Source organism: Lynx canadensis, chromosome B1, assembly GCF_007474595.2.
Source record: "Lynx canadensis isolate LIC74 chromosome B1, mLynCan4.pri.v2, whole genome shotgun sequence".
NCBI classification, from domain to species: domain Eukaryota; kingdom Metazoa; phylum Chordata; class Mammalia; order Carnivora; family Felidae; genus Lynx; species Lynx canadensis.
In genome coordinates, this window is record NC_044306.2 from 110187949 (window position 1) to 110206589 (window position 18641).

The 18641-nt window shown below is 37.2% G+C and overlaps 1 protein-coding gene across 23 annotated transcripts in view; it reads left to right on the plus strand.

Annotated features, from left to right (window-relative positions):
• The first annotated feature begins 3168 nt into the window (after window positions 1-3168).
• Window positions 3169-18641, plus strand: part of CAMK2D (calcium/calmodulin dependent protein kinase II delta) — a 315359-nt gene continuing 299886 nt past the window's right edge. For 3 of the 23 annotated variants that reach the window (XM_030313194.1, XM_030313202.1, XM_030313197.1), the window contains exons 1-2: window positions 3179-3844; window positions 5462-5556. In XM_030313194.1, coding sequence (XP_030169054.1) covers window positions 3780-3844; window positions 5462-5556 — 160 coding nt within the window. In that variant the 5' untranslated portion in view covers window positions 3179-3779. Of the gene's footprint in view, window positions 3845-5461; window positions 5557-16121; window positions 16158-18641 lie in introns of all 23 variants that reach the window. The other 20 variants (XM_030313181.1, XM_030313184.1, XM_030313195.1 and 17 more) reach the window with 17 other exon arrangements.

Genomic DNA, 18641 nt, shown 5'->3' on the forward strand with positions numbered 1-18641 from the left:
GGCAAGAAAATTAGTACTAGATCCTTTTCCCTTGATGTCAATTATTAGTGTATTTTAAAAATCCATTTCTCTGCACTTTTAATCATGGGATACTGTGACTATCTTGATTAAATATGATCACCCTTACAGTAAGTTTTATTGGTATGTTAATTATCAACAACTAACTTTAATATAATAAACCCCTAAATAATTAATTTGCCAATTTAATAAAATTCATAGAACAGCTATTATGTGCCAGGCACCATTCTAGTCGCTGGAAATAGAGCAGTGAACAAAACAGGTAATAATTCATGCCCTTGGGAGAGTATATTTTAGTTGGAAAGTATAAACAATTAACAGGGAAAAAAAATAAAATTTATAGTATACTAGATGGTAATAGATATTATGGGGAAAAATGAAGCAGGTAACGTGAAGTCATGTTTGAAAAATGTGTAGTAATTGATAGAGTGGCTAGGGAAAGCTCCATCAATAAGATGATAGAGAAAATATTAGAAGGAGGTGAAGAAATGCAATAGGACAGTTAAACATTCCAGGGAAGACAGAATAGCAAATGCAAAGTTGCTAATCAGGAGCATGCCAAGTCATGCTCCAGGAACCGCAGAGGCCAGTGTGGCTGGAGTAGAATGAGCCAGGGCACAAACTGAGGTAGGGAAGACTAATGATGTAGGAGTGGAGGGCAGATCCCCCAAGGCCTTGTAAGCCATTTTTAAAATTTTGGTTTTTAGTCTAACTGAGACACCAAGGCTTCAGAAGTTTTTGAGCGAAGGCATGATTTGTCCTGACTGACGGTTTAAGGGGACCATTATGCTTGCCTCAGATGAGACTAGAACAAAGGGGGGCAAGGGTAGAAGCAGGAGATCAGGAAGAAGGCAAGAGATGATAATCCAAATGGAATTTCTGTGTAATTGTGAAAGGGTTACTGCCTTAAGAAAGCCCACGCTTCAGAAATAACTGGCAATATTTGTTTAAATAAGATAAATATTTTAATTACTTTAAGATATAGACCAAGAAACAGCACAAATGCAGAGTAAGCAGTGTTTTAAAAAGTACACATTTATTGTCTAATAATACATCAATATTAAAACTATTATGTTTTCTTTATTGTATCATACAATCATCATAACCATGTACAATTATTGGTAGTTTAAATAATTGAGATAAATACTGTAATTATGTAGACCTCATTACTTGGATATTTAAAATTTTTTTCTTCCCTAGAGTTGTAAAATTTTATATTATCTTTATTTATTGTTTTAATTTTACTTTTTCTGTTTCACTTTTAGGTTCAGAGAATATTAAATTATTGCATTATAACTTGGACCCATATTGTTAAATATTTGATATAGATTAAAAATCTTTAGCATAGACCAAATTGGTTTTTTTTTTCAATTCTATAGCCCAATTATTAGTATTTAGACACCTTTTTTTTCCTTTATATAGTTTTTGGTATCATCTTGTATCATTACATTTTACACAATGTTCTATTTGCTTTTAATAGCCAGAAATAAAAATATGTACGAAATTCAATTTTGTTTAATAACTGTTACAATTTGTAAAATTTTGAAAATTTCAAAGTAAAAGCTGTTGGCAGAAATAGCATTCCCCACATGAGGATCGGAGGGAATTACGATTATGTGTGACTGTGGACAAGGTAATTTACAATTAATAGCAGCCTCTGGAAGTGAGCAACAATTCCTTCAAGTTTTAGATTCTCTGTATGACCAAGTTATGTTTTATCTTCCAGCTGTGGAATTTTGAGTCCATGATGTAATGCTAAAGATGAACAAATTAGCACTGCAAGGTTTTTAGGGTCCCAAGCCGTAAAGGCGAAAGTCAGTAATTTGGAAAGACCGTTCATAACCCTTTTGTTCCGCGTTTTAATTTGCAATTACATAGTTTATTGAAAACACAGGACTGTAAGAAAGGCCCAGGGGTGATTTCAGCAATCAGCGATTTATTTTACATGTAATGCATAATTATTTTTTCTCCTATCTGCTGCATGCTAATAATTAGGAAGTATTCTTGAACTGTTAAGTGATTTTCCAGATAACCATTTACAGAGTATACTTCTGTGCCACCATCACAGGCAGGGCACACTCCGCCTCTCCTTTTCTTTTTTTCCTTTGCAAAGCGAAACGGGCTAGAACGTGTTCATGTGATGCCAGTGACGTCAGCCTCGACCGGGTCGCGTGACCGACACCCAACCTTCCCACAACCCCACCCCCGCCGCCAGAGCAGGAAATCTCGCGAGAAACCGTCTTACTATCAGAACTTACCGAGGTTACTGGGGAGTTACTCAGAAGGTGTGGCTCCATGGGGGAGTTTTTGCTTTCATTCTAACACTGAGGGCCGAAAGCAAAGGCCTTCGGGGGTTGCCAGAGTCTGAGCCACCCAACCTATAAAACGGCGGAGGTGGACAGTGAGGTGGCAGTCATATCAGAAGTGAAACGTGGCGCACGGCTGGCGTCGTCCCTCGCTAAACGGGCCGGGGGTGGGGGGGGGGGAGGGGAGGGAGAAAACGTGCACCCGGAGCTCGGGAGCGGGCGGCTGGGCTTCTGCTGGGGTGGGCCCGGAGTCACTGGGAGGCTGTAGGCTGGGACCCTTCTAAGGAAGCAGTCAGTTGCCCACATCCGGCCCCCGCCGTGTCAACACGGAGACGCGCCGAGATGAAATGGTTGCACACTTCGCCCTCCCACCCGAAGCACCGCGGGTCACGAGTCGGCGTGGAGCGGTTTCTAGTGCCCGGTGCCCGCAACAGGGTCGGGGGCCTCCGCGGCCCGGGAAGCATCCCCGGGCAGCCCACGACTTACCCCACATCTTCTAAATCAACCCCAGGTTTAGGCAGCAGCTTAATTGCGAGTTTAACTGGGTAATTTTGACATCTCATCTCATTTACCTAAATCTTCCCCAGGCTTCTCCCTCGTACAGCCTCCTCCGCCCACCTGGTCTCTCCCCAGACGGGTGTGCGCGAGTGTAAGACCTAGGGAGGGAGAGCGAGATCCGCGAAGGGACTGGGTTAGAGTCGCTAGAGGGAGGTGTGGGACCGGCGAGGAGGGGGCTTCGCGAGGGAGGGGGTGCTGGCAGGCGGAGGGAGTGGCGGGAGGAGGAAAGAGGCGGAGGCCTGGGGACGGCGGACTAGTCTTCGCCCCATCCGAGCGCTCTTTCTCTCGCCGCGCAGTCTCCAAGCGGCGCGGGCTCTTGGGGGAGCGCCAGGCAGCCGAGGTGCCCGCGGGAGGCAGGCGGGTCCCGGGCGCGCACGCTCGGCCGAGCCCCGGCGCGCCCCGCGCCCGCGCCTGCTGACAGCTGCAGCTGGGCTCGAGCTGTCCGCTCTCGGCTCCGCGGCCTCCGCCCCCTCGGGTTCCCTCCCCTCTGCCCCTACCCCTCCAGCCCCGGTGCGGCTAGTTTCGCAACTGCTTTCGCCCCGTGCCCGGCTGTTTTCCGTTTCCCGACCCCCTCTTCTTGAGTACTTTGCCCCCAGCATTTGGGGAGAGGGGCTGGAAAGGGGGCGGGTGGAGCGTCCAGAGGAGAAGGAAGCGAGGGCCGGAGGAGGAGGAAGAGAATCTGCGGACCGTGGGGAGGAGACCCCACGCCACCCTTTCTGGTCATCTTCCCTCCCGCCCCGCCCCTGCGCACACTCCCTCCCGGGTGAGCTACTTTCGGACGAGGAAAGTGAGGGCGGCCCTGGGTGACAGCGCCGCGGGGCCAGTCCTGGGGAAGCCGCGCGTCTGTTCGAGTCTTGTCCGCCGCGCTCCCAGCCAGGGGCATAGCCCGGACCGAGGATGGCTTCGACTACAACCTGCACCAGGTTCACGGACGAGTATCAGCTTTTCGAGGAGCTCGGAAAGTAAGCGCCTTGGCCCGCATCTGCACGTCCCCTTTCCAGAAGAGGGCGGGTCGTGTTGCCCCCGACCCACCGGCCTCCCGCGTGGGGCGAGGGAGTTTGGGAGACCAGAGGAGAGGGAGGAGGGCCCGCGGTGTGGCAGCTCTGAGGAAGGTGCTGCCTTAGCGAGAGGAGGGGACAGAGACGGAAAAAGACCCTCCACCCCGGCTGTGGCACATTCCGATAATCCTTAGCCCACCTTCACCGGTTCCCGCACCCTCTAGCCCTAGAGACTTAGTGGATTTACGATCCCTGCAGTTGTAGCTGTCATCCAGAGAAGTGTGCGAGCGTGTGTGTGTGTGTGTGTGTGTGTGTGTGTAGAGGAAACAAGAACCCATGTAAAATGCAACATAGATCATGTTTTCTGTAAATAGAGATGCCTCCTCGTTAGCCGGCGTGTCGGCCGTACGACCCTCGTACGGATGAGAACTCGCTGCCACAGACGGTGCCATATTTATTGATGCCGAAAGTTCAACTTGGCGTAGAGTCTATTTTGCATCCAGTAGTTGTTCTGTCCAGGAAAAGGGCCACTGAAAAGAACTCGACCCCTTGCCCCATGTCCACTCTTATTCTTTGCACTAGGTTATTCGCTCATCATCATCATCCTTCCAATGATTTACGTGTACATCTTCGCATTCTCTGGGAGGATTTATTTATACAGGCAACGGCAAAGACCTGGAGACCGAGAGAAAGCTTCCCAAGGGTAGCCTAGTGTTGTGTAAAACGACCTCCTACACCCGACTGGCAGAACTGCTCGGAGAATTTAAGGAAGGGACCTGAGACCTCCTGAGGACCTCTGTGCTTAGGGACTTAGGGGCTGAACCGTGAATGTTGATTTATGTAGCATCCAACCCAAACCCAGTTCTTCTATCGCTAGTTTCGACTATTACTTATGAAAGGGGTGCGTTTATATGTATGTTGTTGTTTTATGCAGTTGAATTCAAGGGAATGTAATTATATTTTAAATGTAATGAAAATTATATCCTTATATATTTATACGCTGTCTGTTGTTAAAACATGGAGAATATGTCGGAAGAGCAGCTTAATTCAAATCTCTCCCTTCCCCCAGCTCAAAACAGGGCACAGAGAAATCACCATATCAGGATTTGTTAAACCACACAAATGTTCCCAACACTTATATTTTAATGAAAACAATCGCCATATTTACTTAGTTGGAGCCACATTAATTTTTTTTAACAAAATAAATAGATTTCTACTGCTCTTCCTCAGCCATGCTCTTTGCAGGTTTTTTTTTTTTCCTCTCAGCATTTGGTGCTGTGTGAGTGTGAATTGTAAAATGTTTTCAAATTTCATGTGCAAACAAGAGCGGTCATTATTGGCAATTTCTTTCATTTTGTTGATTAATAATGTGTGCTCCCTGTTAAATAAAATTTACTTTTATTCTTCAACATTACGGAAGGTTTAGGTTTCCAGGAAGAATCGTTCATTTTGTGGATATTACTGTAGCGCACTGATGTTTGACGGTTCATTAAATGCAACAAAAATGCTCAGATTGCTGTAATTTTTTAGTAGAATATCATAGCTGATTATATTGATGACATGCTAATTATTGGTTTTCAGGGGGGCTTTCTCAGTGGTGAGAAGATGTATGAAAATCCCTACTGGACAAGAATATGCTGCCAAAATTATCAACACCAAAAAGCTTTCTGCTAGGGGTGGGTATTATCAACCACATATACAGTATATGTTAATTTTGTATTTGTCATGTTGATTGTTGGTTCTGTTGTATGTAGATATATACTTATAATTGAACGTAGACCTACGGTGTCCCATTACATTCTGAGATTATTTCCTTCCTGAATGCCTTGGTATGTATAGTTTAAAAATAAACACACAGAACTTTAATAACAATTATTAAGTAATTATATCTGTCCTATGAGCACTAGCATAAGTAACTGTATTTTAAAGAAAAGAAGTGTCACAAAGTGCATTTTGCCTTTAGCTGTGCTGTGAAATAACTTTCAGAAATACCCAGGAATGGAAAAGTGTAAGTCTCACAACTGTCATTATTCTCTTTTTTGCTTTTGAGAGGAAAAATAGGTCATAGCTCATTTGAATCATATTTCAATTGTAGTTACACTTGAACTTAATTCATCAAGGTATATTTAACAGTAATAGCTTTGGGAGGAAAAATTTATCATTGCTATATTCTAGGAAGTTCAGCTTGATTTTGAGGTTTCTGTGTGCAGTCCAGATCTTTACTGGGTCTTCCGCATTAAGGCTTCTCACAGACTCATGTGATGTATTTTACACATGCTCTATAGCCACAGAGATCATTCCTATCATAAAATAGCTGTTGACATAGGAAAAAAAAAACTGAAAGGAGCTCACTGCATTCTTTCTGTTTTGTTGAACTTATGCAAAAGTACTTACACTGAAATGTTAGGCATTCTAATTATTGTGGACACGTGTCTAAGGTATTTCCATGGGAATTTACAATGTAATGAAATTTAAATGAAATTAAAATGAACAAAATGCCACAGTATAAGCCCATTTCAGTGACCTGGTTTATTTTAAGTAATGAGGGAAGAATTCTATTAGGGTTAGTTTGCCCCATTTAATTTGTCTTCTAAAAAGTGCTGCTCTCTAGTATCCTGGTGTCATTTTTGGTCTCTGCCATACTTTTTTTTTTCCTCATTTGTTGCAACTTCTACTTTAGGTTTAGATTGGCATTTCAGTTTATTCATTAAAATGAGATTTTGTTGTGATTTTCTTCATCCGATTTTAACAGCACTCTGAGGAAGATCTATGTGCTAAAGTAACCAGTGCCATAGCTTCACAGCTTGAGAACTAATGAGAAGCACGTTACGCTCCATCATGTTCCCCTTTCCCTCTTCTCTCCACAGGAAGGTTTCTAACAGTCAAAAGGAGTTACCAAACTGTAAATGACATTTTAGTTTTTAAAAAGAAAAAATGAAAATTCTCTCAATGTTTTCTTCCTGTGCGCTAGATACTTTTGGCAAAAGTAGGAGTATCAGTTCTTCTGGAGGCATGACAACACCTATCCCAAATCTTTCAGTGGCTTTAAATTTTCTCTCAAAACAAATCAGTGTTGTGCTTCACTTCTCCTTGATTTCCTTAATTAGAGTTCTCCTTCTTCATCTACCATAATTTATACTCCCTGAATCAGAATGGCAAATACATGTGTTTCTGCTCCCATTATTTTTCCATTCTTCTGCCTCCACTCTATGGAAGAGAAGTCTTCTCTAGCCTGATGGGATTCCTTCTTCCTGCCAGTGTTCCTTACCTGTTCATACTGTGCTGTAAAGAACAACCTACACCCAAAGCCACCTTGCCCTGTCTGGATTTAATTATTCCAGTTACGTTTAGGAAAAGTAGTTAAAGTGAAGTACTAGAAGACCTGCTTCTTCTCCCTCTCCAATTTCCTTTCTTAACCTGCTTCATGTCAATCCACTGAGGAGTGAGGTGGGAAAGAAGAGGCTTTGGAACTAAATGCTCTGGGTTTAAATTCTGACTCGCCTACCTATTGGATGTGTAATCTTGGGTGATTTACGTATTTTCAATGAGCCTTCATTTTCTTATCTGTAAATGGGTAATAGTGTAACCCTTCCTTTTATAGGGTTTGTGAGGAGTGAATTAATATAGTATAGAACAGTGTCTGTTACATAATATGTATTCAATGAATATTAGCTGCTATTATTATCTCTTGGGTTGCTGAAACAATCATATGTGATTACTTACATGAAAGAATGAAAATTATAAATCCAGTGGCAGCCGTGACTTAGCTGTGAGTAACCAGTTTGAATCTTGGCTTTACTATTTAGTGTGTAATGTGGTTCAGTTATTTACCTTTTCTTCATCACAGGTTCTTCACTAATAAAATGGGGGAAAAGTACTCATAGTGTATCATGGGTTGTTTTGAGGATTCAGTGAATTTTATGAGAACCACTTCTTCATTGCAAAGTGCTGAGTCAATTTCACCTATTACTGCTCACCTGTAAAATATTATGGTACTTCAAATTTTTCAATTTATTTTATAACCATAACAATTAGAGCTGCTTATAGCATATTTATACTTTTGAATGTGTGCATGTTTAAGCTGTACCCATATTAAGTTGTAAATACTTAAGAAAGTGCTCTCATTATTTTAAATAAAACATTTCACAGCATTGAGGACCTAGGAGGAGCTCAGTACAGAGTGACTAGGATCACATATGGCTATTAAATGGTTTGTAAAGGAGTTACATACTTAGTTTAATTCCTAAGAACAAGCAAGTACTAGATGTAAAGTAATCTTTTATAAAATAGTGTATTAAGATATCAAGAGCATATACTTTGAAATATGAACTCTCCTTTAAAAACACTCCCTTTCAGAATGTAATAATCCTGAAAATTACTTTTACAGAAAAATTTAAAAATAGTATATTTAAGGGAAATTAGAATGATATCTAAATTAGCATACAGTTTTTCCCTTAATGTACTGATTTTTTTTCTTTTGGCTATGCATGGCAGTTTTTGTGGAGCATATAATTTTTTGTATAAATTTTTGTTTGTATTATTTAAAATGCCATGCCTTTGTAAATCCAAGCTTTAAGCCTGTTTGTTTTAAAGACCAGGAAGGTCCTCCAACTCAAATAATGTTCTTCAAATGTAACATTACAACTGGAAAAGAAAGACCATTGTCAATACATTTAAGACCATGAGGGATTGCCAAAAATTTGGCTATATTCCTGCACAAATTTACACATCCAACTCTACTATCACCCAGGCATTTTTCTGTGCCTAGATGTTAATGGATTTCCAGCAGACAGTTTCAGTTGCATTTCCTCTCAGCTGTTAGTCACACAAACCATATTTGGGAGACTCAGAGTCTGTTGAAGAGTTTCTTTCCTTTTGCGTTAACACGTGCATGCACAGAGCATTCATCATATGATACTGATTAGATAGATTAAGTACACTGATATATAATTTGGGTTGCTTTAAAAATAGTGTAAGAAAGTTTCAAACATCTTCTGTTTTATGTGCAATTTTTGTCTCAAAAAGTTTTTTTTGTCAGCTAGGAATAGAAAGCACGCTTACTTAGTAAATGGTAGATAGTGATTGTAGAATTTTATCTCCTATTTTTACCATGGGCAGTAGAAATTCTATTATTTTGGTCCCAGACAATTAGGTTTGTATTTAACAAATCCTAATTTGCCATGCTATTTTGATACTTTGTTGATTTTGACCTGGTTATAACTGTAAGGTATTGACAGGTTATGCAAAGTCTAGGAAGGGTTGTGATTGCAGTTCAGAATCCAGTAGACTGATGGTTCTGATGGCAGATGTCTTTAGAAATAGTATTTGTGATTTATTTCACATTTTAAAGACTCCCTGTGGTAAAATATTTTTTATGATAGTAATAACTTCTTAATGTTCATTTTCCAATGTAATTGTTGATCATTAGAAGCCACTTTTTATTACATAGGGTCTGATGAGCCACAAGTCATTATTTTTGTAAAATGCAAATTATAGTAGAAATAGTATATGCTATTACTATTACTATTGCATTTTGTAAAATGCAAATTATAGTAGAAATAGTATATGCTAATAGTATATACTATTATGAAATAGTATGTGCTATTACAAGTATATTTTAGCTCTACTCTCTTGATAAAGTTAAAAAGGGATTTCGTTTTATATTTCTGCAATACTTCACAGATCTAATACAGTTCAATTATTTGGTATTCTTTGATTTTACTAGTTTTGTTAATTCCCAAATTGGTGATCTTAGTAGAATATGAATCAGGACTTTATAAAAACTACTTAAGCCATGTACACCAAATTAGGTCTCAGCTATGAAATCTGAATATTGCATGCATGTCCTAAGTAGTTTTTTTTATGTTATAATAGAGATGTCAATAACTAACTTTTGCCACTTTTTTTTTCTTTTTTGGCATCCAGGCAGTCAAGAAATTAGTGCAATTTTTCAGCTTTGTGGTTACTTGTGTTAAGTTGGAAGCAGAAATGAGATGATATAGATGAATTGTTCTGATTATACATTATTGATTTTGCAATTGGGAACTAATTGGGCTAATTAATATTTTTTGAAAGTTTCTTGGTTTGAGCAATGTTTTAAGAAAAAATTAGTAAAGCATTTTAGTTTTGTATGTGGACTTTCTACAGCTCTTTAATTATTGGGCCCCAGAGTAGTCCTTTCATTATGTTTAGTTGTATTTGCATTTTTACATAGGTTTTGATATTAGATATCTATTTTCCTCTTTTAGTGAATGAGAATATTATTGATGTTCAAACTGGTTAGGAGATAAAAATGCATATCTACATTTCCAGAAAATAATAAAAATCCTTTCTGTATTCCAACATGGTTATAATATGCAAACTTAATATAAAGAACATGGTTGTCAGGCATCTGACTGTGGTATCAATAACTAGTGTCAACCTCTACCTGACAGATTACGCAATAGGAATTGAACACCTGGAGAATCTTTATTGTTATACAACGAGATTAATACTTCTCATTTCCCTTGAAATATTGAATCAATTTGTGTAAAAAATTAAAATTTAGTAGTAAAATTTTATGGGCCTTTTAAAGTTAATAATCATGAATTGCTATAAGGCACATACTAGGATTTTCTTGGGCATTTAAGCTCATTGTTGACTAGAATTTTATTTAATTAAAAGATTTTTTTTTCTTGGGCTGATACCAAGGCAGACCAACTCCTACTGTCTCTTAGGCTGAATTGATACATTTTTTTTTTAAACATCTGCCCCTCCACATTTGTTAGGGTATGGTGTGCACAGTATTTTTTATTATTGACAGTTAAGGATTGTTCAGTGAATTGTATTGCCGTACATTAGGTGGAAGCTTGCAATACTTTTACTCTAAAATATAATACCTTTGTAGTAATTTGCTTTTATACTACTTTATAGATTACTAAGCACATTCACTTATGTGGCCTTATTTTATATATTTTTATTTAATAAATATTGCATAAGTATAGTGGGCAAAGTGTTAGGAAAAGTAAGGCTATCTACACAAATAGACATAGAAGACATAAATGGTATAAGTCTAGCTTGAATAAAGTGCTGTTGATTTTCAAAGGAAGGAAAGGTTATTTCTGCCTGGAGAGATGAAGGAAGGCTTTTGTATAATATGGATTTAAATAAATTTTAAGTACCACAAGTCTAAAACCATTTGGAGAGATTATTCAAAAGAGTTTAAATATCTGATTATAATTAAAATATTATTTTACTCAGATGGTAAATTTGTTGCAACTATCAGTATAAAGTTACTTTTAGAATAAAATAATTTTTATTAAAAAATTAAAAAAGGAAACTTTTTTAGATACCAAAATTCCTGATCCAGTTAAGGGAGATAGATCATTACTTCTTAAGGTGAGTTCATAGACCTTTCATCTACTGTAGACTCTTTCTCTAGTATAGGGAAACTGTCAGGTTTGGAGGAGAGAGAGAGAGAGAGTAGGGAGAGGACAGCTTTGCTTGTTGTTTGTTTGGTTTTGATTTTAAATATCTGAACTATCCTTGTAATATACAGTCACAGAACAAAATCATAATTGATTTTTTAGTTAGGCGAACCCCTTTACTGGTACTATGGTCTCCTTTTAACTTTTTAGAACTTTATTACTACCCAAATCAATAATAATAATAAAATAATAGGAATGGTAATAGCTATTATTTTAAGAGAACCTTCTAAGTGACAGATATATACTTACAAGATACTTTGTTTTACTTAGTTTATTGTTATTATTATTATTCAATTTTTAAAAAGAGGAAACTGAGGCTGTAAGTTACTAAAAGCCTCAGTATTAGTCAGTAGTGGAGTCAGAATTTCAAACCATTTTCTTTGGCTCTAAAGCCTGGCTCTTTCCACTACCACATCCCATTGATTGCTGTTACAAAGAACTTCTCTTAACCTCTCTGTACTTATCGGTATGTGCTTGACTGATCTCCCCACTAAACTTCAGGGTCTTTCATAAAAAGGACTATGTCTTCTACAGCTTTAGGTCCTCAGTGCAGTGTATAGAATTGAGTATTTGGGAAAATATATTTAGAGTTCCGCCTTGTGAGAGAAGATAGTATTTTAATTGCTGCAGTAACATAAAATCAAACTAAAGTTTGATAGTCCTCTGTGCTCTTTCCTGGAAAGAAAACAGTGAGGTGAAGAATCAGTGGGAAAATGATTACAGAAGAATGACATGTTTTGGTAAACTTAATTCATTAACTTACTGCAAATATCTCAAAACACACTAAGTTCCTAGGACTACTTCTTCTAAATGATTCACTTGTTGCTGAAAAGAAAAACTTAGCCCTTAACCAAAGCCCAGAGGAACCTACTCAGAAAGGCATTTTATTTCTCAGGCTCCTCTTGTTTGTGAAGCATGGAGGACAGATGTTTGTTGTTTTATTGTTTCTTCTTGGACAACACTATGTGCCAAATGCATACTAACATGTGGCAAGTGAAAGAAAAACCTAAAACTATTAAGTTTTATAAATATTTTATAAAATTTTATAAAATTTATAAAACTTGGCTGTTTTATGTTTGTTGGAAAAATAACTTAGGTGCAGCAAGTCATATAAAGATACACAGATAATATTGTGTAATATTTATGTACACTTAATTGCTTTACCTAAGGTTATTTTCTCTTTAAATTACATGGGGATTGGAAACTTTTTATTACCTAACATCTTAAGTATGAAATTATATTTTATAAATCATAAAACAGTAAGCATCCAATAAACCTCCACTCAATAACTAGAGCATTCCCTCTACTTTTGAAGCTACCTGTGTGTTCCTTGCTGATCCTCATCTCTTGCCTTGCTCTGAGAGTTAATCACTGTCTCTTACTTTTTAATTTTTTTAAGTTTATTTTTTTGAGAAATAGAGGATCTCAAGCAGAGCCCTACGTAGGGCTTGAACCCATGAACCGTGAGATCATGACCTGAGCAGAAATCGAGTCGGACGCTTAACTGACTGGGCCACCAGGTGCCCCAATCTCTTACATTTTTAAAAGAGAAATCTCTTTTTATTTCCCCATGCCCTGGGACTTGTTAATTAACTGGTTGATTTCAGTTGGCCAATCAGTTACCAATGGAAAATCTATGCCCTCTTTATCAAGGTATATTTATATATGTATAACAATATATGTATTGTTGTACATGTATGAATTTAAAATTTATGGAATAAACTCATATTAGTATATAATTTTACCCTATCCCTTAAGGCTAGGGAAGGCTTAAATTATATGGAATTTTTTTAGTAATAGGAAATTATTTTATTCCTACGTCTTTTTGAAGCATTTTCATTAATGATGATGTACACACATTGAAATAAAGCAGGAGTAAGTTACATAAAACTACCTTATTGAAGGTAAGTATATTACTTGAAAATTAGATTTCTCTTTTATTTTCTAGAGAAGTTGTAGAGGTCAGATATGCCATATCACGGCATTAGTGTTCAAATTAAAATTTATATTTTGGTGAAGAAATATTTAAGTGATATTTGGAGTCTGTGTTCTGATAACTTGGATTTCTGCCAAAGTGTATTCAGTAGTAGTCCAGGCCCAATTCTGCTTGTCCCTGGTGGACTCAGTGATTTCCCCCTTCTATGAATGGTGCCTTACTTTTCCTGGACTTTCAAGCATGCTTGATTATCTTTCTTCTCCTTAACCCATCTCAACACTTTCCATCTCTTCCTTTTTCACCATTTTAACTTGAGCCCTTTTTTTCTTAACTCTTTTAAACAGCTTCCTAAACAGATTTTCCAGCTAATGGTTGCCATGTTTTTTATTCATTTATAAAGTTCATCGTTAGACCTCTTAGTACCCACTGTGCTGGACATCTTGATAAGTTGTAGCGATACAGAGGTGAAAGATAAGAGATCTGCCCTGAAGTATTTTGTGATCCATTAGTGTGGATGATAGCCTGCTGAATACAGTTTAGTTTTTGAGTGTTGTAATAGAAGTATACACAAGGTTTTCATGTAGATAAGGGCTGGAAAAGGTTGTTATCACAGATTTATTGAAGAGATTAATGAGTGAAATTATGTTTTTGAATGGCAATTGAGCCTGGCACAGAAGGAAGAAATGGTTGCCCAGGAAAAGTAAGCAGCATGTTCAAAGGAAGGGAGAAAGTTCTGGCTCTACTCTTCAGATGGAATGAGTACACCTAGTGCTGTTGAAACCCTGTCTCCTTTAAGACTCATTTCAGGTGCTTCTGCCTCCATGATGCCGTCTCTAACTTACTCTCCACCCTTACTTTCCCTCTCTAGGCAGAAGCGATTCTTTTCCTCTTCCTCTGAATAGCTTTTTCATGTTTTTTAAGCAACTGATCACATTTCTCCTTTTGTGTTTTAGTTATATATGTTGTAGCTTTCAAACATCTTGTGGACATTTTTAAGCTTACCATTGAATCTGTGCCTGGCACAGTAATTGTAAATTACTTATAAATGTTGAAGATGCTTATAAATGTTTGTTGAATGAGGGGATAAATGAATGAGTGAGCAAATAGGATTCTGTCTCCAGAAGTAGATATATGTTTAACAAGGAGAGACCTTTGGCAGGTAAAGTAAGTGGAAGTTGAGCTAAAGCTTCATGCCAAATGGAATACACTATTGAAAATAATTTTTAATTCATAAGTTATTTCATTAGTTTCTTGATGACAAATTATGCTTTGTTAGAAAGAGTTTTGTATAATTGTGTAAATTTTTGAGCAACTGTGTAAATTCTTGCTGTTTTTTTTTTTTTTTTTTTTAACCATGTAACATAAAGTGGCTCAATAAGAAGGGGTAACATTTTCATGGTCTGCATGTCCATTAGTACCACTTTAGTAATGTCAGACTCAGGCTATCATTAAATTAATGTTTTATTTATTTTTGAGAGAGAGAGAGACAGAGTATGAGTAGGGGAGTGGCAGAGAGGGAGGGAGACACAGAATCTGAAACAGGCTTCAGGCTCTGAGTTGTCAGCACAGAGCCTCACGCGGGGCTTGAACTCATAACTGCGAGATTATGACCTGAGCCGAAGTCGGACACTTAACCGAGCCAGCCAGGTACCTTATTATTAAATTATTTAAATGTTTGGATTTTAAAGTTTGTATCCATTCTCATTCTCCGGAGGGAGTTGCTTTTTGACTTATCTTTTAACTAAGCTCATTTTAAAGAGAATTTTGGTGATACATAGTTTTGGATTCACAAATCATGAATATTATTTGCTTATAGAGGTTACTTGACTTTTTCGGAAAGACAGAGGCCAGCTGTTAGAACTGCCATGCCTGTCAATTCAGAAACTTGGTAAAAGGACCGGAAAGTGTGCTTGTTTCAATATTGGAAATCCCTTAAAGAAAATATATGTTTTAAAGCACTTATTTCCTTATTTACTGGGGGTTTTACAATTCTACAACTTTATGGTGTATATGTATACATACACCACACACATATATGCACACACATATCTTAAGAAAATATGCTGTTTTCATAAAAACATTCAGAACATTTGTATGTAATCATGGTGGCAAAATGATATGTAATTTGTGAATTTAGTTCAGCTGAACGTTTTGACCATTTTGTAGAAACTTTATCCATGATGAATTTTTTAGTAAAGTAAGTTATATATGCTCTTATATTAAAGATCGTATATATGTATATATACACACTGGGTATAGGGAGAATTGTATACTATGGACATATCTCTGAAACAAATTTTAATGATTCATTACCAGTTTGCATAAGACATTAACAGTTGTATCAAAATATATATTCTAATTATGCAATCTGGAAAAATACAGAAAAATAGAAGACAATATATTCATGGTTCAGTTTTCCCAGTAACTGCAGACATTTAAGTAGAATACTGACATTTAAGTAGAATTTTTAAATACTAATATTTAAAAATTTCCCTATGTTACTACAAATCCTTTGATTTCTCATTAACAATTACACTTCACTGAGTAAAATATTAGTATACGTAGTATTGCTAGTTTTTTTTTAAATTGCCTTTTGCTATGCTGACATAATAGTAAACATTGTTTTGTAAAACTTTTTCATATTTCTGATTCTTAGGAAATATTCACGAAGGAGAATTAGTGTGTTAGAAGATGTAATATTATCAAAATTTTTGATGCATTATTGCCAGATTGCATTCTGCATGTTTAACATATTCCCACCAGTGACGTTTAAGTGTGCTAGTGAAAGTGAATTTTGGGGAGCATTATTCTAAATTTCAATTTAATCATGTTGTTCCAGATCACCTGCTAGGTGTGGATAAACAAAGATACAAAGGTAAGGTCCTTCTTCTCAAGGTGAAGTAGATGTGGAATCAAGTAAATTACCATACAGATAAATGACACTATTGAAGTGTTTACTCATTCTGAGGTGTAAGGACATAACTGTTGGGTTGGTAAAAGGTAAGGGAAGATTTCCTAGAGCAGTTAATATTGAACTGGGTTTTGAATAACCAGTTTTGAATTTAAAGATGGCTAGAAAAGATAATAAATTAATAAGAAATTAAAAAAATTAATGAGAAGCAAGTAAGTGTCAATAAAGAGCGAACTTGAAGGAAGATACATACTTTTCTAACCCTGAGTGATTGACTTACCATGTGTAAATTTTCATGAAAGGATGCAAAAAGTGATGAAAGAGTTGGAAAGTTTTTTTTGTTTTGTTTATTTTTGTTTTTGTTTTTGTTTTGTCAGTGAATCATTAAGTACAGCACAATCTGTTGGAAGGTATTAAATAAGGTGGTTGTGGATTTTACAGCTCTGAGTCATTAGGGATGAACAGCTGATAAGAGGAATATCAACCTCTAATCAATCTCACATTTTGTTTTATTTTGCTCTGGGGCAATACAAAAAAAAAAATTAAGTGACTAAGTGGAAGATAAAGGAGAGGAGGATAATTAGAGATTTTTTTTTAAATGAACCAATATTATAAAAGAGCCCTAGGGAATCCTGTTTCTGTTTATAAACCAGAAAAGCTAGTCTCTGCATTTGCAATATTAGATTAATAACTGTTGCAAAAAAATGTTTGTGGGTTTCTGTTTAAAACCAAAAGTAAGATGTCTAATATGCCCTGCCTGAATTCTCAGTGTCTGTAATAGTACCTGGCATTTTTCACAGATACTTATTGAATAAAATGAGTGAATGCTGGACTCCCAAACTGCATCATCTTATGATTAATGAATGTGCATTTAGGGACCCAGAAGTTTTAGGAGTAATATTTGTATACATTATTTCTTTTTCAAAACAAAAAAACAAAAAGCAAAAACCAAGGAAGCTCACAATTGCACAGTGAGATTAATTCTGCCATATAATTAATATTTTTTTAATGTTTATTTTTGAGAGACCTAGAGAGAGCGTGAGAGGTGGAGTGACAGATCGAACGAGAGGGGGACACAGAATCCAATCTGAAACAGGCTCCAGGCTCGGAGCTATCAGCACAGAGCCTGATGCAGGGCTCGAACCCACAAACTGTGAGATCATGACCTGAGCTGAGGTCAGACGCTTAACCAACTGAGCCATCCACATGCCCCTGTGATATAATTTATAATTTAGCACAGGGTGGTGTTTGGAAAATAGTCATTTATTCTCATCATTAAATAATGGGCAAATCTCTCATTCACTACTTAGAAGATAACTTCAGTTTAAATATTTAACCTCTTTAGCTAAGTTCAGCATTGCAATGTGTTTTCTCCAATTTTAAAAGAATCTTAGAGCTGTAAAAAAAATTGTAAAGATTTCCCCAGTATATTAATATTAAGGATTGTGTAAGTCAAAATTTAAACAGGGAAATATTGTTTTACCCTGTGCACACATGTGTATGTGTGTGTGCATTTATAAGTAAGATTCATGGTAGAATGATTTTTTTTGAACTTGGGGTAGGAGCTTTGTTGAGCAGAAAATCTATTGTGATTCAAGGTTGGTATAATCATTAGAATGCAGGTTGGGAAAAATTCAAATTCCAGATTGCAAGCAGAAATTTCAGGGTCAAAGTCCACTCCTGCTCTCTTAATCGTAGATCTGATTTCAGAACGTTTTTTTCATTCTAGTAGAAATGGAGAGGGAAAAGATAAAACTGTCAAAGAGAACAGTTTGCCTCCTGTAAATAGACTTGAGACCTGCTTTTCTCTAATATGTGATTTGGAAATCATTCTTGGAAAAAATCCTTGCTTTGACTGCTTCCCATACATCTTTATGTTCAGGGAAAGGGAAAACAAAATTGTTATCCTTAAGTTGGATGGAAAGAAAAAATTATACTTCATATAATTCACAGAGAACCAATCACTGAATTACTTATAGCTCCATATCCCTCATTTAGTTCTGATAATCATAGCGTGATATTCTGCCAATGACATAATAAAGAGAGGGTCCTAAGGCATGAAGAGGGATGGCTAAAGGATCACTTAGTTTATCTTTTAAAATAGTAATGACTTTTAAAAATGGAGCTCAGGGGCGCCTGGGTGGCGCAGTCGGTTAAGCGTCCGACTTCAGCCAGGTCACGATCTCACGGTCCGTGAGTTCGAGCCCCGCGTCGGGCTCTGGGCTGATGGCTCAGAGCCTGGAGCCTGTTTCCGATTCTGTGTCTCCCTCTCTCTCTGCTCCTCCCCCGTTCATGCTCTGTCTCTCTCTGTCCCAAAAATAAATAAAAAACGTTGAAAAAAAAATTTAAAAAAAAATAAATAAAAATGGAGTTCATATTTGTTGAATTTTTGCAAACTTTTTAAGGTAGGAGACTTTAAGGTATATGTTTTGAATAATCCAAATGGAA